Source organism: Lithobates pipiens, unplaced genomic scaffold, assembly GCF_037356315.1.
Source record: "Lithobates pipiens isolate NorthernLeopardFrog02 unplaced genomic scaffold, aLitPip1_a1.2 Scaffold_8, whole genome shotgun sequence".
Taxonomy (NCBI): Eukaryota; Metazoa; Chordata; class Amphibia; order Anura; family Ranidae; genus Lithobates; species Lithobates pipiens.
In genome coordinates, this window is record NW_027507903.1 from 669,155,021 (window position 1) to 669,174,219 (window position 19,199).

At 46.6% G+C, this 19,199-nt stretch overlaps 1 protein-coding gene across 1 annotated transcript in view; it reads right to left on the reverse strand.

The window, feature by feature from the left end:
- The window catches only part of LOC143961935 (C-type lectin domain family 10 member A-like), a 56,613-nt gene that overhangs the window by 25,923 nt on the left and 11,491 nt on the right, over positions 1-19,199 (reverse strand). Inside the window, exons 3-6 of the mRNA XM_077471268.1 lie at positions 17,622-17,732; positions 6,709-6,750; positions 4,902-4,946; positions 749-823 (exon numbers count right to left, since the gene is read on the reverse strand). Of these exons, the coding sequence (XP_077327394.1) occupies positions 749-823; positions 4,902-4,946; positions 6,709-6,750; positions 17,622-17,732 (273 nt within the window). The remainder of the gene's footprint in view (positions 1-748; positions 824-4,901; positions 4,947-6,708; positions 6,751-17,621; positions 17,733-19,199) is intronic.

Sequence of the window (19,199 nt, forward strand, 5' to 3'; positions counted from 1 at the left end):
ACTACTTAAAAGTGGAGCTCCACCCAAAAAGGGATGACCCCCTTGTTTGCTTCCTCCCCCACTTCCGCTGGCAGCATTTGGCACAAGAGGGGGGGGGGGGGGGGGAGCGGGAACGTGTTTTTGACAGGTACCCATCCCCGCTTCTGGGAAACCTTGCCACAGCCAGGTCCCTCAGAAGTTCGGCCCCCCTCCTCCTTCCCCCACCGCCGGGCCGTTCACAAAGCACAGCACGCTTCGGCGCATGCGCAGCAGGGAACCAGCTGTGCAGCCGCAAGACTTCACTGCTGGTTTCTCTCACAAGGAACGGCAGCACCCCGAGAGCTGATTGGAAAATTGGCTGGGGTGCTGATATCACGGGCACCCTGGACAGGTAAGTGTCCTAATATTAAAAGTCAGCAGCTACAGTATTTGTAACTGCTGACTTTTCATTTTTTGCCGAGGGGGGGGGGGGGGTTTGGTTGGCGCACAGCTTTAGGAGTGGTACTGGGAGGTGAACAGTGGGCAGAGACAAGGAATGGTGTTCAGAGGTAGGTCAGGGTGAGGAGAGCACCTGTACCAAAAGCTCTTTGAAAAAAAAAGCCCTGATGTTACCCCTATGTATACATAACCCGGTAATGCCTGTATTTTGGTGCTACCCATCCCGACTGGAGTTCCCATTTAAACTCAAGTGTGAGTAAAATGTGGATGAAGAATGGAGCTCTGTGTCTCGGAGAATTCAGGAAAATGGTGATTTGATAGATAAACGTACTGCCACTTTTCTGCATATGTTCTGCCAGTTTCCCCATGGCTCCCAATGCCCTCCGAATGTTATTGGAAAGAGAACCTGTAACACAAAGAAGGATGGTTTACCGCTGAGCCGTTCTCCTAGACCAGCGTTTCTCAATTCCGATCCTCAAGGCGCCCCAACAGGTCAAGTTTTCAGGATTTCCTTCAGATGAAACGACTCTATTAATCACTAAGGCAAGTGAAACTGATCAAATCACCCGTGCAAAATAATGGAAAGCCTGAAAACATGACCTGTTGGGGGCGCCTTGAGGACCGGAGTTGAGGAACGCTGGCCTATACACACATTCACTGAGAAGGTGACCGGTCCTACAATACAGAAAGTAACAAAGACACAAAAGTGTATGGGGGGGGGGGTCCTGTTGAAGACCATGAATGAGAGATAGAAAAGTTCTGAACTTGGTCATTTTTCATTTAAAGGGAACATATAGCAGCTTTGTAAATTATTATTTTTTTATAACAGTCAGCCCAAAAACACACAATGTGTAAATTGTTTTTTAGTCTTTTAGTCAGATTCTTATGAAATAATACATAAATAGTTGATATTTTCATATCTAGTCTGTGGGTGGTGCCCTGGACTCATTTTCACGTGTTTTCCAGACTAGTCACCCCTCCTTTGCTGATAAAGCCTGGTGTTTATAGAGCTCAATAGCTCCTCACAGAACTGAACTTGTCTTTGACTCCTCCCTTCTCCCCTCCCTCCTGCTCTGTGCAAACAAGGCTACATGAAATATCACTCAGAGAGAGACCAACTGAAAGCAAACAGTGTCTGCTCTCATCTCTCTATAGAAAACTCATAATACTCGGGGATCCAGTTATCCTGGGCCAGTGATGGCGAACCTTGGCACCCCAGATGTTTTGGAACTACATTTCCCATGATGCTCAACTACACTGCAGAGTGCATGATCATGGGAAATGTAGTTCCAAAACATCTGGGGTGCCAAGGTTCGCCATCACTGTCCAAGGTGCTCTCGGATGTTTCTTTGTGGAACAAATATTTTATACACAACATCCTCCCCTCCACCTGGCTGCGACCACTCTGTCCTCCACTCCACCTAGTTTCATACACCCTGTCCTCCCCTCCACCTGGCTGCTCCACTCTGTCCTCCCCTCCAAATGGCTGCGACCACCCTGTCCCCCCTCCACCTGGCTGCATCCACCCTGTCCTCCCCTCCACCTGGCTGCTTCACTCTGTCCTCCCCTCCACCTGGCTGCTCCACTCTGTCCTCCCCTCCAAATGGCTGCTTCACTCTGTCCTCCCCTCCACCTGGCTGCTCCACTCTGTCCTCCCCTCCACCTGGCTGTGACCACTCTGTCCTCCCCTCCACCTGGCTGCTTCACTCTGTCCTCCCCTCCACCTGGCTGCTCCACTCTGTCCTCCCCTCCACCTGGCTGCTCCACTCTGTCCTCCCCTCCAAATGGCTGCAACCACCCTGTCCTTCACTCCACCTGGCTGCATCCACCCTGTCCCCCCTCCACCTGGCTGCTTCACTCTGTCCTCCTCTCCAAATGGCTGCGACCACCCTGTCCTCCCCTCCACCTGGCTGCTCCACTCTGTCCTCCCCTCCAAATGGCTGCGACCACCCTGTCCTTCACTCCACCTGGCTGCATCCACCCTGTCCTCCCTCCACCTGGCTGCTTCACTCTGTCCTCCTCTCCACCTGTCTGCGACCACTCTGTCCTTCCCTCCACCTAGCTTCATCTACCCTGCCTCCCCTCCACCTGGCTGCATCCACCCTGTCCTCCCCTCCACCTGTCTGCTCCACCCTGTCCCCCCTCCACCTGGCTGCATCCACCCTGTCCTCCCCTCCACCTGGCTGCATCCATCCAGTCCTCCCCTTCACCTGGCTGCTCCACCCTGCCCCTCTCCACCTGGCTGCTTCACTCTGTCCTCCCCTCCACCTGGCTGCGACCACTCTGTCCTCCACTCCACCTGGCTGCTCCACCCTGTCCTCCCCTCCACCTGCCTGCTCCACCCTGTCCTCCCCTCCACCTGGCTGCTCCACTCTGTCCTCCCCTCCAAATGGCTGCGACCACTCTGTCCTCCACTCCACCTGGCTGCTCCACCCTGTCCTCCCTTCCACCTGCCTGCTCCACCCTGTCCTCCCCTCCACCTGCCTGCTCCACCCTGTCCTCCCTCCATCTGGCTGCATCCACCCTGTCCTCCACTCCACCTGGCTGCATCCACCCTGTCCTCCCTCCATCTGGCTGCATCCACCCTGTCCCCCCTCCACCTGGCTGCTTCACTCTGTCCTCCTCTCCACCTGTCTGCGACCACTCTGTCCTTCCCTCCACCTAGCTTCATCTACCCTGCCTCCCCTCCACCTGGCTGCATCCACCCTGTCCTCCCCTCCACCTGTCTGCTCCACCCTGTCCCCCCTCCACCTGGCTGCATCCACCCTGTCCTCCCCTCCACCTGGCTGCTCCATCCAGTCCTCCCCTTCACCTGGCTGCTCCACCCTGCCCCTCTCCACCTGGCTGCTTCACTCTGTCCTCCCCTCCACCTGGCTGCTCCACTCTGTCCTCCCCTCCAAATGGCTGCGACCACCCTGTCCTCCACTCCACCTGGCTGCATCCACCCTGTCCCCCCTCCACCTGGCTGCATCCACCCTGTCCCCCCTCCACCTGGCTGCTTCACTCTGTCCTCCCCTCCACCTGGCTGCGACCACTCTGTCCTCCACTCCACCTGGCTGCTCCACCCTGTCCTCCCTTCCACCTGCCTGCTCCACCCTGTCCTCCCCTCCACCTGCCTGCTCCACCCTGTCCTCCCTCCATCTGGCTGCATCCACCCTGTCCTCCACTCCACCTGGCTGCTCCACCCTGTCCTCCCTTCCACCTGCCTGCTCCACCCTGTCCTCCCCTCCACCTGCCTGCTCCACCCTGTCCTCCCTCCATCTGGCTGCATCCACCCTGTCCTCCACTCCACCTGGCTGCATCCACCCTGTCCCCCCTCCACCTGGCTGCTTCACTCTGTCCTCCTCTCCACCTGTCTGCGACCACTCTGTCCTTCCCTCCACCTAGCTTCATCTACCCTGCCTCCCCTCCACCTGGCTGCATCCACCCTGTCCTCCCCTCCACCTGTCTGCTCCACCCTGTCCCCCCTCCACCTGGCTGCATCCACCCTGTCCTCCCCTCCACCTGGCTGCTCCATCCAGTCCTCCCCTTCACCTGGCTGCTCCACCCTGCCCCTCTCCACCTGGCTGCATCCACTCTGTACTCCCCTCCACCTGGCTGCTCCACCCTGCCCCTCTCCACCTGGCTGCATCCACTCTGTACTCCCCTCCACCTGGCTGCTCCACCCTGTCCTCTTCTCCACCTGGCTGCTCCACTCTGTCCTCCTCTTTACCTGGCTGCTCCAATCTGTCCTCCCCTCCAAATAGCTGCGACCACCCTGTCCTCATCTCCACCTGGCTGCATCCACCCTGTCCTCCTCTCCACCTGCCTGCTCCACCCTGTCCTCACCTCCACCTGGCTGCTCCACCCTGTCCTCCCCTCTACCTGGCTGCATCCACCCTGTCCCCCCTCCACCGGGCTGCATCCACCCTGTCCTCCCCTCCACCTGGCTGCTTCACTCTGTCCTCCCCTCCACCTAGCTTTATCCACCCTGCCTCCCCTCCACCTGGCTGCATCCACCCTGTACCCCCTCCACCTGGCTGCTCCACTCTGTCCTCCCCTCCACCTGGCTGCGACCACCCTGTCCTCCACTCCACCTAGCTTCATCCACCCTGCCTCCCCTCCACCTGGCTGCATCCACCCTGTCCTCCCCTCTACCTAGCTGCATCCACCCTGTCCTCCCCTCCACCTGGCTGCTCCACCCTGTCTTCCTCTCCACCTAGCTGCTCCACTCTGTCCTCCCCTCCACCTGGCTGCAGCCACCAATACTTTTTCAAGGCACTGTGTATATGCATGTTTGTGTGTGTATGTATATAACTGTATTTTATAGTTGGCCCCCTTACTTTTGTCCCTGTCCTCCCATGTGCCCCCCCTAAATATGGAAGCTGGAGACACCACTGCCTAGTCGGGGTGCCCAAGCGGTTCCGTCACAGTAATTTCATGTGATTTGGGTAGATTCCCCTATATTACAAATCACTCTCAATATACACATATGATTGACTTACTTCTTTCCTTCTTATAAGCTTCTAGTTGAAAAGAAAGGTTATAAACTGCGAAGAAAAAACAAATACATTGTTATCTTTGAAGAGGAATATAACATTTTATAGTAAACAACATGAATTGTCATCCCCATGGCAGACTCCTTCTCCTCCTCCCTACAAGACAATCCCAATGGCCATGTCACAGGAAGACACACTCCTTTTTTCCATGCTCAATCACCTCGCCAGCAACACATAACCTACAGCCATGGGCAAAACTTTTGAGAATGGCACAAATATACATTTTCACCAAATTCTGCTGCCTCAGGTTTTATGACGCCAGTTTGCACATCCTCCAGAATGTTATGAAGAATGATCAGATAAATTAAAATTAACTGCAAAGTCCCTCTTCACCATGAAAATGAACTTAATCCCATAAAAAAACATTTCAACTGCATTTGAGAAGAAGGCTTCAAGGTGCCCAAGAAAGTCCAGCATGCGCCAGGACCGTCTCCTACAGTTGATTCGGGTGTGGTATGAGGGCACCACCAGTGCAGTGAGAGGCGTGCCTCCACTGCAGCATTTTTGTTGGACAGCTTGGGCCAATGGTACTTTACCATTGGTCCAAGGCTCCAAGCTGTCCATTGAGCTCAGTGCTTCTGACAAGAAGTGAGAGGCACTGTGAGCTCATCCACTCAGTCTGCTGCAAACAGAGTGTTCCAGCTTGCATTTAAACGGGCCACTCTGTATGTAGCTTCTGATAGGTTGAGCAAGGAGCCCCGTATCTCTGGAACCATTGGTCCTAAAAGCCCAAAATGTTGACCAGTGTTGAGGTAGGACTTTAGCTACTTACCCCATCCTAAATTATGAATTTGAGAAGCTTGATCATATGTTTATGGCTCAACTGCCTCCCCTGACTGCACATCCCTGGGGGGAAAGTCATTTTCTCTGATGAATCCCCTTTCTGATTGGGGCATCTGGAAAAAGCCTTGTCCAAAGAAGAAAAGTTGAGTGCTACCATCAGTCCTGTGTCATGCCAACAGTAAAGCAGTACAGTAAAGCATCCTGAGATCATTCATGGTTGGGGTTGCTTCTCAGCCAAGGGAGTGGGCTCACTCACAATTTTCCCTAAGAACACAACCCTTGAACAAAGGATGGCGCAAGCCAATGAATGATGGGGGAAGGCCAGGGGCGGTCAGGCTGGGAAGGAAAGGGGCTATATGATTCTGGGATGTCCTCCAGCCAAGAATTAGGATGTCTAGATGTCCTCCAGCCAAGAAATGAGGATGTCTAGATCTCCTCCAGCCAAGAAATGAGGATGTCTAGATCTCCTCCAGCCAGCCAAGAAATGAGGATGTCTAGATGTCCTCCAGCCAAGAAATTAGGATGTCTAAATCTCCTCCAGCCAAGAAATGAGGATGTCTAGATGTCCTCCAGCCAAGAAATGAGGATGTCTAGATGTCCTCCAGCCAAGAAATGAGGATATCTAGATGTCCTTCAGCCAAGAAATGAGGATGTCTAGATGTCCTCCAGCCAAGAAATGAGGATGTCTAGATGTCCTCCAGCCAAGAAATGAGGATGTCTAGATGTCCTCCAGCCAGCCAAGAAATGAGGGCGGGGTTCTATCTGACTTGCTTCAGCTCACAGTGTCCGGTGAAATCAGAGAAAGCCGTTTCAGTACGGGAGAGGAGCCGGTACACCTGTGCAAGACTGGAGGGGAGGCCCGGAGTTCAGATTTCATTTAGATTTTCTGCTATAAATCGTTGCATGCACGGCCCGCATAAGAAGTCATTTGCAGAAGTAGCTGTATAGTGGCCTATTAACCAGCACCTACCTTTATCCTCCAGATGTGACTGTGTCCCGGAGAGACGCTTATCTGGGGAGAAAACACAGAATATCTGATTAAGAGAACTCCCAGGCCTTCCCAGGATACATGTATAAAGTTATGTATTTTCTTTAACCTGAAAATTGACGATTAGCATGCATGTACCACCTTCCTAGATGGGTGCAAGGTTAGTGTTCTGCCTCCAGCAGTACTTTGGTACTTTGATGTAGAATACCAAGGACATGGCAGCAGGCTGCCATAACCCTGGTATTTTCTGAAATGGCAGGCGGTCTGCTTTAAGATAAACGTGGTCTCAGCAGCGAATTCGCCATGAGATCACTTTTATCGGCGGTGAGAGAGGTGCCTGCCTCCCTCCCTCCCGCCATGCTACGGTCGTCTCCGTCGCTTACCGGAGCCACCAGCTGGGGCGGAGACGATCGCGTCCCTTTCCCCCTGACAGACATGGAGTCGAGTGAGGGAAAGATGGCCCCCCACTCGACTCCATAACATTGGATGATGGAAGCGACGTCAAACGTCACTTCCACCCAATAGTCTTAGAGGGAAATCTTTTTTTTTTTTTTTATAATTTTTTTTTTTTTTTAAAGTCATTTAATTATTATTATTTTTTGAGATGTGAGGTCTTTTTGACCCCAGATCTCACATTAAAGAGGTCCTGTCATGCTTTTTTTCTATTACAAGGGACGTTTACATTCATTGTAATAGGAATAAAAGTGACCCAAAAATGTTTTTTTTTTAATTTTGTAAAAAAAAAATAAAAAAATAAAAAAATAAGTAAAGCGCCCATCCCGCCGCGCTCTCGTGCAGATGCGAACGCACACGTAGATCGCGACCGCATATGTAAACGGTTTTCAAACCACACATGTGAGATATCGCCACAATTGTTAGAACGAGAGCAATAATTCTAGCCCTAGACCTTCTCTGTAACTCAAAACTGGTCAATTTTTAAGCAACACCTAATGAAAATTTTAAGGGTAAAAGTTTGTCGCCATTCCACGAGCGGGCACAAATTTGAAGCGTGACATGTTGGGTATCAATTTACCCGGCGTAACATTTTCTTTCACAATATGAAAAAAAAATTGGGCTAAATTTACTGTCTTATTTTTTTATTTAAAAAAGTGTGTTTTTTCCCCCAAAAAAGTGCGCTTGTAAGACCGCTGCGCAAATAAGGTGTGACCTGAAGTATTGCAACGACCGCCATTTTATGCTCTAGGGTGTTAGAATATATATATATATATATATATATATATATATATATATATATATATATATATAAAATGTTTGGGGGTTCTCAGCAATTTTCAAGCAAAAAAAAAACCTGATTTTACCTTGTAAACAACAAGTATCAAAAAGAGACTCGGTCCTTAAGTGGTTAAAAGGGATAATTTTTTATTTTGTAAAAAAAAAAAGAGTTTTTTTTTATTTTTTTTATTGCATTTTAGTGTAAATATGAGATGTGAGGTCTTTTTGACCCCCAGATCTCACATTAAAGAGGACTTGTCATGCTTTTTTTTCTAGTATAAGGGATGTTTACATTCCTTGTAATAGGATTAAACGTGATCCAAATATTTGTTTTTTACATTTTGTAAGAATAAAAAGCAAAAAGTAAAATAAATACTACAAAAAAAAAAAATATATATATATATATATATATATATATATATATAAAGGGCCCCGTCCCGCCGCGCTCTCGCGCAGAAGCGAACGCATACGTAGGTCACGCCTGCATATGAAAACCGTAGCTGTACATGTGAGTTATTGTCATGATCGTTAGAGTGAGAGCAATAATTACGGCACTAGACCTCCTCTGTAACTTAAAACTGGTAACCTGTAGAAATTTTTAAATGTTGCCTATGGAGATTTTTAAAGGTCAAAGTTTGTCACCTTTCCGCGAGCGGGCTCAATTTTGAAGCGTGACAAGTTGGGTATTAATTTACTTGTAACATTATCTTTCACAATATAAAAAAAAAATTAGGCTAACTTTACTGTTTTCTTATTTTTTAATTCAAAAAAGGTGTATTTTTTTTTTTTTACAAAAAAATTGCGTTTGTAAGGCCGCTGCGCAAATACGGTGTGACATAAAGTGCTGCGATGATCGCCATTTTATTCTCTAGGGCAGGGATTTCAAACTGGTGGCCTTTCAGCTGTTGCAAAACTACAAGTCTCATCATGCCTCTGCCTGCGGGAGTCACGCTTGTAACTGTCAGCCTTGCAATGCCTCATGGGACTTGTAGTTTCGCAACAGCTGGAGGGCCACCAGTTTGAGACCCCTGCTCTAGGGTGTCTGGGAATTTTATATATATATATATATATATATATATATATATATATATATATATATATATATATAGTTTGGGGGTTCTCTGTAAGCCTAGATTAAGGCTTACCTGTAGGTCCAAGCAATATCTCCTAAACCTATATGGTTTAGGAGATATTTGCCTGAAAACAGACAGGGGCACGCAGGCGCACTGAGCGCGGCATTCTCAGCGGCGGAGCTGCCATGCGTGTCGGCTCCCGTGCGCATGCGCGGGAGTGACGTCATCGCGGCTTTGCCGAATGACAGCGGCGGGGCTGCGAGACCCCACCAAGAAGATGGATGCGGCGGACTACAGGGATCAGCGGCGACTTCGCTGGCTCCTGTGTCAGGTAAGTGACACATAATGGACTACTATACGATGCATAGTAGTCCATTATGCTTTGCCTTTGCAGGGAATGAAAGAGGAAGTAAACTCATCAGGGTTTACTTCCTCTTTAACCACTTCAGGACCGCCGTATTGCCATTGTACGTCAGCACAATGGCACAGGCAGGCAGAATCACGTACATCTACGTGATTGCCTTCCAGCGGGTGGGGGGTCCCATCGGACCCCCTCCCGCTGGTTACGGCGGTCCGATTCGGTGCAGGAGCGCTCCGTGATGAGGGGATGGCCGTTCGTTTTCGGCCACCCCCTCTGGATCGCTCCTGGCCAATGAGAAGCTTCCTCCCCTGTGTATTGTTTACACAGGAAGGAGGAAGTGATGTCATTCTCCTCGGGGCGGTCTTTTTGACCGGACTACGAGGAGAAGAGTAAAAGTAAGTCTGCACGAACACTACACTGACATGTAGGTACACACAGGCACACAAACCCCCCCTGATCCCCCCCCCGATCGCCCCCCGATCCCCCCCCCCCGCCCCCCCTCCCCCCCCAGTCACAGTGTCACTGATTGCATTGATCATTTCTTTACTGATCAATGCATTCAGTGTCAGTTGTGACAGTAAAAACTGTCAGGACAGTTAGTGTTAGGTCCAGGGTAGCCCCCTATCACCCCCCAATAAAGATTTAACCCCCTGATTGCCCCTAGAGTTAACCCTTTCACCCCCTTTTGCCAGTGTCACTAAGCGATCATTTTTCTGATCGCTGCATGTGTCGCTAGTGTCGCTAGGTAGCTAGTTATTTTTTTAGGTTCACCGCCAGGTTTTTATATCGCTAGGTACCCCGATATACTACCCAATAATGTTTTTAACCCCCTGATTGCCGCTAGTTAACCCTTTCACCCCCTTTTGCCAGTGTCACTAAGCGATCGTTTTTCTGATCGCTGCATTAGTGTCGCTACAGTCGCTAGGTAGCTAGTTATTTTTTTAGGTTCACCGCCAGGTTTTTATAGCGCTAGGTACCCCGATATACTACCCAATAATGTTTTTAACCCCCTGATTGCCGCTAGTTAACCCTTTCACCCCCTTTTGCCAGTGTCACTAAGCGATCATTTTTCTGATCGCTGCATGTGTCGCTAGGTAGCTAGTTATTTTTTTAGGTTCACCGCCAGGTTTTTATATCGCTAGGTACCCCGATATACTACCCAATAATGTTTTTAACCCCCTGATTGCCGCTAGTTAACCCTTTCACCCCCTTTTGCCAGTGTCACTAAGCGATCATTTTTCTGATCGCTGCATTAGTGTCGCTACAGTCGCTAGGTAGCTAGTTATTTTTTTAGGTTCACCGCCAGGTTTTTATAGCGCTAGGTACCCCGATATACTACCCAATAATGGTTTTAACCCCCTAATTTCCGCTAGTTAACCCTTTCACCCCCTTTTGCCAGTGTCACTAAGCGATAATTTTTCTGAACGCTGCATCAGTGTCGCTAGTGTCGCTAGGTAGCTAGTTAACTAGGCTCCCAAAAAGTCCCACACATGTGGTATCCCCGTACTCGGGAGAAGCAGCAGAATTTATTTTGGGGTGTAATTTGACTTCTGCCCATAGCATGTGTGAGCAATATATCATTTAGTGACAACTTTGTGCAAAAAAAAAAAAGTTTGTAATATTCCCGCAACTTTTGGCAAAATATAAAATATTCCATGGACTCAACATGCCTCTCAGTAAATAGCTTGGGGTGTCTACTTTCCAAAATGGGGTCATTTGGGGGGGTTTTGTGCTATTTTGGCATTTTATGGCCTTCGAAACTGTGATAGGTAGTGAGGAGTTAAATCAAAAATTTGCACCCTTAGAAATCCTGAAGGTGGTGATTGGTTTTCGGGGTGCCGTGCGCGACTAGACTCCCAAAAAGTCCCACACATGTGGTATCCCCGTACTCGGGAGAAGCAGCAGAATGTATTTTGGGGTGTCATTTCACATATAACCATGGCATGTGTGAGCAATATATCATTTAGTGACAACTTTTTGTAAAAAAAATTTTTTATTTATTTTTTTGTCATTATTCAATCCCTTAGGACAAAAAAAATAAATATTCAATGGGCTCAACATACCCATCAGCAATTTCCTTGGGGTGTCTACTTTCCAAAATGGGGTCATTTGGGGGGGATTTGTACTGCCCTGCCATTTTAGCACCTCAAGAAATGAGATCGGCAGTCATAAATTAAAAGCTGTGTAAATTCCAGAAAATGTACTCTAGTTTGTAGACGCTATAACTTTTGCGCAAACCAAAAAATATACGCTTATTGACATTTTTTTTACTAAAGACATGTGGCTGAATAAATTTTGCCCTCAATGTATGACTAAAATTTAGTTTATTCGATTTTTCTTATAACAAAAAGAAGAAAATATCTTTTTTTTTCAAAATTTTCGCTCTTTTTTCATTTATATCGCAAAAAAAAAAAATCGCAGAGGCAATCAAATACCATCAAAAGAAAGCTCTATTTGTGGGAAGAAAAGGACGCAAATTTCGTTTGGGTGCAATATTGCATGACCGCGCAATTACCAGTTAAAGCAGCGCAGTGCGAAATTGCAAAAAGACCTCTGGTCCTTAAGGTGTTTATTGGTCCGGAACTGAAGTGGTTAAGTGGTTAATTAAGTTGTTTGCCTGCAATATCAGATTTGACCACAAGATGGAGCCAGTGTTAAATTTACTGTTTTTGCAGAAACTAGAATGGCGCTGTCTGGCTTATTGCAGAATAGGGGGGGGGGGGGGGGTTTAGCTGCATGTGGAGCTACACGGGGAAATCTGTAGCGAGGAACAGACTAATTAGGTAAAATGAGTCCTTAGCTCTCCCGTAATCAGTAGAGCTGCTTGTGATTGCTCATACTCAATAAAGACCAGAAAAAAAAAAAAAAACATAACTCCTCCATGTAAACTCAAACAAGGAACAATAAAAACAATAAAATAGTAAGATTGACCCTAATACTTTTCTTTAGTTACCTGATTAATCCTAATATATATTAAATATCACACTCTTAAACCCAAAAAAGCATAATATACTAAATGGGGTTAGAAACTATGAGTGCATATGGACGTCGGGAGTGGCATCCCCTTGTGGCCAGATTCCAAAATAGAGAATTTTTTTTTTTTAAATACAATTACACATTCATAAACACACACTGTACATTTGCATTTGACTGCTGTTAATCCTGAATAATTAATACTGGCACATTTTCAGCTATTATTAATAAAAGCATTGACATCCCATTCAATATTCATACTGAATGGGGTGTAGGTCCAGGCTTGATATATCCATTTAGTCTCTAGACGTGAAACCTCCCGCACCATATTACTACCCCTCAAGTGTCCACAAAACTTGTCAATGCCTAGGAAGGTGGTACCCTCTGGGTTTCGATCATACTTCCAACCATTATGCTTAGAGAGACTGTGTTTTCGAAAAGCCCCGTTTTAATATTTGCTACATGCTCTTCGAGTCTTCCGTGAAGCATGTGTTTGGTCCTGCCAATGTATTGCTTTGAGCATGGACATTTTATCACATACACCATGTACTTAGTGGAGCACGTGATAAAAAGTTTGATTTGAAAAAAAATTCTTGAGTGGAAGTTGACTGAAAGGAATCAGTTCTTCTATTGGTATTTGCATTTAATTTACAAATTGAACGCCTTCTACATGGGTAGAAGCCCCCCATGCTCTGAAAAAAAAGGAAAGTTGTTTAGGTGGATTTACTATATTGGGAGCAACCTGTTGTTTCAAAGGGGGGACTCCTCGGTACACAACTCTGGGTCGTTCCGGTAAAATTGAGCCCAACACACGATCTCCCCTGAGAATCTTCCAGTGTTTTTCCATTATTTTCTTTATATCATAGTACTGATTAGAGTAACCCGTGATAAAAGAAAATTTAAAGGACTCATTTTGCTCTTCGGGTCCACCAATAAGTCATCTCTATTTCTCTCCAAAGCCATATGAAGTGCTTTGTCAAGTTCTTCAACTTTATATCCCTTTTCAGGGAAGCATGCTCTCAGCATTGATGCTTCCTTACCGAAATCATCCAGATTGGTGCAATTACACCTCAGCCTCAAAAATTAACTTTTAGGGATTGATTCCAGCAAGGCCATATGGTGGCAGCTTTTAATATTAATGAGATCATTACGGTCAGTTTCCTTAAAGTAAGTTGATGTAACCACCTTACCATCAATGACTCTAATCCTTAAATCAAGAAAGTGAATTTCCGTGCTACTGGCTTCATGGGTTAGGAGGCTACCCCTATCGTTAGCATTCAAATCCTGAATGAAACCATTCAAGGATTCCAGGCTACCATCCCACAGGAGGAGGATGTCGTCAATATATCTCCTCCAGAGTACCAGCTCAGGCCTGGACTCTTGATATACGACATCCTCCTCCCATTTAGCCATAAAAAGGTTTGCCATGCTTGGGGCAAACTTCGCCCCCATGGCAACCCCCCTTCTCTGTACATAATAGGAGCCATTATACCAAAAGTAATTTTGTTCCATAGCATAGTCAAGAAGCCTCACAATGAATGATCTCTGCTGAGAGTGAAGAGTATCTTGTTGTAAAAAATACTCCACAGCCTCCCATCCATGCTGATGTGAAATTATAGTATACAAAGAGGAAACGTCATCGGTTTCAAGTATAAAGGTATCTTTCCATTCAAGATGTTCAAATAAATTAATAACTTGCATGGAATCCCTCAAATATGAAGGAGTTCGTACGACGAGGGGTTGTAAAAAGTGATTAATATATTTGCCCACCCTGGAAGTAACCGAATCAATGCCACTTATGATTGGTCTCCCAGGGGGGCAAATAGGATCCTTATATACCTTTGGTAGGTAATAAATCACTGGCATCCTAGGTACCACTAGTACCAAGAAGGCCTTCTCTTTTTTAGAGATGATCTTCTTTTGGAAGCCAACCTCAACTATCTCAACAAGTTCCTTCTTATAGCTGATAGTGGGGTTCCCCCTTAAAGGTAAATAAGTAGTTTGATCCGACAGAAGTCTCCTCATTTCAGTATTGTAGGCCTCCTTATCAAGTATAACAACCCCCCCTCCCTTACCGGCAGGATGAACCACAATGCCATCTCTATTTTTAAGCAATTCTAGACCTTTCCTGAATGTATATTCCCCTCCTATTCTTTTTAATTTGAAACAACTGCAAATCCTTAGTTACCAAATCCTTAAAAACTGTAATGGCCGGTGCCACAGGACCAGGAGGATTAAATAATGATCCATTGGCCAACCTCAAAATTCTCATGTCAACTGAGGTCGCAATACTAGAATGGTAAGAATTACACGTCATATATCGCTGAATACTTATTTTTCTAATAAACTTTTGGACATCTACAAATGTCTCAAATTTATTCAAGGACTTAGATGGGGCGAATTTAAGGCCATGATTAAGGACATGGTTTTCTTCATTAGGTAAGAGGGCCTTACTAAGATTAAAAAGGCCTGAATCCTTTAAACACGCCTCCTTTTTTTGTGCAGATTCTCCCCCCTCCTCTGCTACCCCTTCCTTTCTGGTCTATGCCCCTTTTGAAATGTTGTACTTCGGGAAAAAAAAACCCTACTAGCCCCCCCCCCCATTTGTCCCTCTCTCCCAGAAAAGGCGGAAGCAGGTAAGTACCTAGATTCCTGCCACCAATTGTCCCTAATCAGTGTCCTAGGAGACCATATTCCTGATGAAAATCATTATCCCAATTATTGGGATATTCAGCAAGATACCTATCATCAGTATATGGACCCTCTCTGCCACTAAGAGGACCAAACCGATTCTGTGTAGTGATAGGAAGAGGGATATAGGGTTTATACTGTCCCCTCCGCTTCTCAATATTTTTTTGAGGGTACAAATTTCTGTATCCACCCTCTGTAGTTTCTGCAGTTTTTTCCCAACGAGAAACTGAATAACTCGAGGTTGGTTTTAAACCAGCATCATTAAAGAACTGGAACCATTCACCGGTGTCTAAAACATCACTTAATGGGGTAAGGTCCCACCTTAAACTACGAGGAACCTGGTATAATGGGTATTTCCGGTCTGTGGAACGCATTGTATTGTGTGTTCCATCTTCCGGAATTGCGGTGGAGTTGGTTGAGGACGTCTCCGCTACATGCCACTTCCGTTTATTCCATCTGCTTTCTGGAAGTACGTTTTGGCGTCATTTCCGGTAAATGGAGCGCACGCGAGGTCCGCGGGTTGCGGTTCGCGCGGACGTTTGTTTCCGCTGTATGGGCCGCTCTTACAATTTCCCGTAATTTGTTTTAATTCACTGCCTATATAAGGATAGAGTTGCACGCCGTGGCCACGCCCCTGAAGATGCACATTGGTGACGAAACGTTGGGTTGATTGAGGGACTAGTGACGTGCTAAGAGTGAGATGAGGAGTTCGGAAGTGACCATCAATGTTGTGTTAGCAGCTATTATTTTCATTTTTAAGCTTTATAGCGCAACAAGTTCTTTTCTTTTTAACCCCTTCTCGCCCGCGCTATAGCCGAAAGACGGCTACAGCGCGGCCGCTACCTGCCGGGAGGCCGTCCCTGGACGCCCTCCTATTTACTTCCACAATGCGCACTCCTGAGAGCGTGCATCGGGGAAGTTCTGTGACTGGCCGTGTCCCTCGGACACAGCCAGTCACAGATCGCTGTAAACGGCCAATCACAGCGGCCGTTTACAGCGTGATCGGCGTGTCCAATGAGAGATGATCTCATATGTAAACATATGAGATCATCTCTCAGTGCCGCTCTCCCTCCTCACACAGAGACAGAAAAAAAATGAATGGCTGCAGCAGCCGTAAGTTCAAAAAAAAAGTTAAATAAACTGCCATCTGCCCCCAGTGCCACCTGTCAGAGCCATCTGTCCCCAGTGCCAACTGTCAGTGCCATCTGTCCCCAGTGCCGCCTGTCAGTGCCACCTGTCCCCAGTGCCTCGTATAAGTGCCATCTGTCATCAGTGCCACATATAAGTGCCATCTGTCATCAGTGCCACACATCAGTGCCACGTGTCATCAGTGCCACATCAGTGCCACGTGTCATCAGTGCCACATACTTCCATCTGTCATCAGTGTCATATCAGTGTCATGTGTCATCAGTGCCACATATTAGTGCCATCTGTCATCAGTGCCACGTATTAGTGCCATCTGTCATCAGTGCCACATATTAGTGCCATCTGTCATCAGTGCCACGTATAAGTGCCATCTGTCATCAGTGCCACATATTAGTGCCATCTGTCATCAGTGTCACGTATCATCAGTGCTCCGTATTAATGGCATCTGTCATCAGTGCCACATCAGTGTCACGTATCAATGCCATCTGTCATCAGTGCCACGTGTCATTGTCCTGGTGCTCCAGGGCCTTCAAAAGTGTAATAGTTAGTCAACAATTTAGATGTGTAATTTATGCTCCTAGAACACCTGATGGCGCTCCCTGCATGTTGGGCCTCTCTGAGTGGCCAGGCTGTGGAAAAGTCTCACACATGTGGTATCAAAATACTCAAGAGGAGTAGCAGAATGTATTTTGGGGTGTCATTTGTGGTATACACATGCCATGTGAGAGAAATAACCTATTACAATGACAATTTTGTGGGAAAAAATAAAAAAAATAAAAAATCTTCATTTTGCAAAGAATTGTGGGAAAAAATGACAACATCAAAAACCTCACCATTCCTCTTACTAAATACCTTGGAATGTCCTCTTTCAAAAAAGGGGTAATTTGGGGGGTATTTGTACTTTCCTGGCTTCTTTGGGTCGCAAGAAATGAGATAGGGTACCAGTACATCAGATGAGGTCAATTTTGTATGATTTGCACCACAGCTTGTAGACTCTCTAACTTTCACAAAGACCAAATAATATCCACTAATTTGGGTTATTTTTACCAAAGATATGTAGCAGTATAAATTGTGGCCAAAATTTATGAAGAAAAATTTATAATTTGCATAATTCTGTCACAGAAACAAAGAAAAATTTGTGTTTTTTTTTTCAAAATTTTCAGTCATTTTTCATTTATAGCGCAAAAAATAAAAAACCCCAGAGGTGGACTCCAATCAAGTTGTAGAAACATCTTCCCCTCATCAGCCTGGGTGTATCGGGAGCGTGGCGCAGCTTGGAGACTTGTGGGCTCTGGAAACACGGGGGGCTTGAGAAAACAGCGCCTCCTTCTGCAGTAAACGCTACCTACACGTGTCATTTCTTTTTTTGATGCAATAACAAACAGAACACAAATGATAATTACAATAAAGATACTTACAGAAAATGAAGAGGGAGCTTATGAGGATGACCAAAGTAATGAAGGCCAATATTAGGAGGACCCCCAGAATCAGTATGACCCGGTGCTCTTTACTCCTGGATGCGGGGATCTCTACAGACAGAGAGGATAGTGAATAATCCTGCATAATTCAGCGGGTATAATAACCTTACAGAATTCTTATCTCATATAAAGACATTTTATATCATCCCGGATCATCTGTGTGTGCTCCACCTCACCATACAAATCTCTTATATTGGGTGAATATGACATTGATGTGATAATCTGCTGAATTATGGATCTTCCCACTATAACTGTAGATACACAATATTGTCAAAAGTTATTGGTACACCTGCCTTTACACAGAGGTCAGGACTCTGTGCAGGCCAGTCAAGTTCCTCCACCCCAAACTCGCTCATCCATGTCTTTATGGACCTTGCACTGGTCCAAATCATTTGGTAGAGGAGGAATTATATATTTTTTTTTTCAGGGGGTTGGGTTTGGCCCTTTAGTTCAAGTGAAAGGAAAGTCTCAAGGCATCAGAATACCAAGACATTTTGAGGCCAGGACTCTGTGCAGGCCAGTCAAGTTCTTCCACCCCAAACTCGCTCCTCCAGGTCTTTATGGACCTTGCTTTGTGCACTGATGCGCAGTCATGTAGGAACAGTAAGGGCCCATCCCCAAACTGTTCCCCCAAAGTTGGGAGCATGAAATTATCCAAAAAGTCTTGGTATGCTGATGCCTTAAGAGATCCCTTCACTGGAACTAAGGGGCCAAGCCCAACCCCTGAAAAACGCACCATAATCCTCCCTGCACCAAATAATTTGTACCAGTGCACAAATCAAGGTCCATAAAGACATGGATGAGCGAGATTGGGGTGGAGGAACTTGACCGGCCTGATATGGGCTAGAAGGCCTGGCTCGCAGTTACTCTAATTCATCCTAAAGGTGTTCTATCCGGTTGAGGTCAGGATTCAAGTTCCTCCAACCCAAACTCGCTCATCTATGTCTTTATGGACCTTTCTTTGTGCACTGGTCCAAATCATTTGGTGGAGGGGGGAGTATGGTGCGGGGTTGTTTTTCAGAGGTTGGGCTTGGCCCCTTAGTTCCAGTGAAGGCGTCAGCATATCAAGACATTTTGGACAATTTCATGCTCCCAATTTTGTGGGAACAGTTTGGGGATGGCCCCTTCCTGTTCCTACATGACTGCCCACCAGTGCACAAAGCAAGGTCTATAAAGACATGGATGAGCGAGTTTTGGTTGGAGGAACTTGACTGGCATGCACAGAGTCCTGGCCTCAACCAGATAGAACACCTTTGGGATGAATTAGAGCATAGACTATGAGCCAAACCTTCTTGTCCAACATCAGTGCCTGACCTCACAAATGCTCTTCTGGAAGAATGGTCAAACATTCCCATAGATGCACTCCTAAACCTCGTGGACAGCCTTCCTAGAAGAGTTGAAGCTGTTATAGCTGCAAAGGGTGGGCCAACTCAATATTGAACCCTACGGACTAAGCCCTTGTACACACGGTCGGACATTCCGACAACCAAATCCGTCGGATTTCGTTCGTCGGATTTT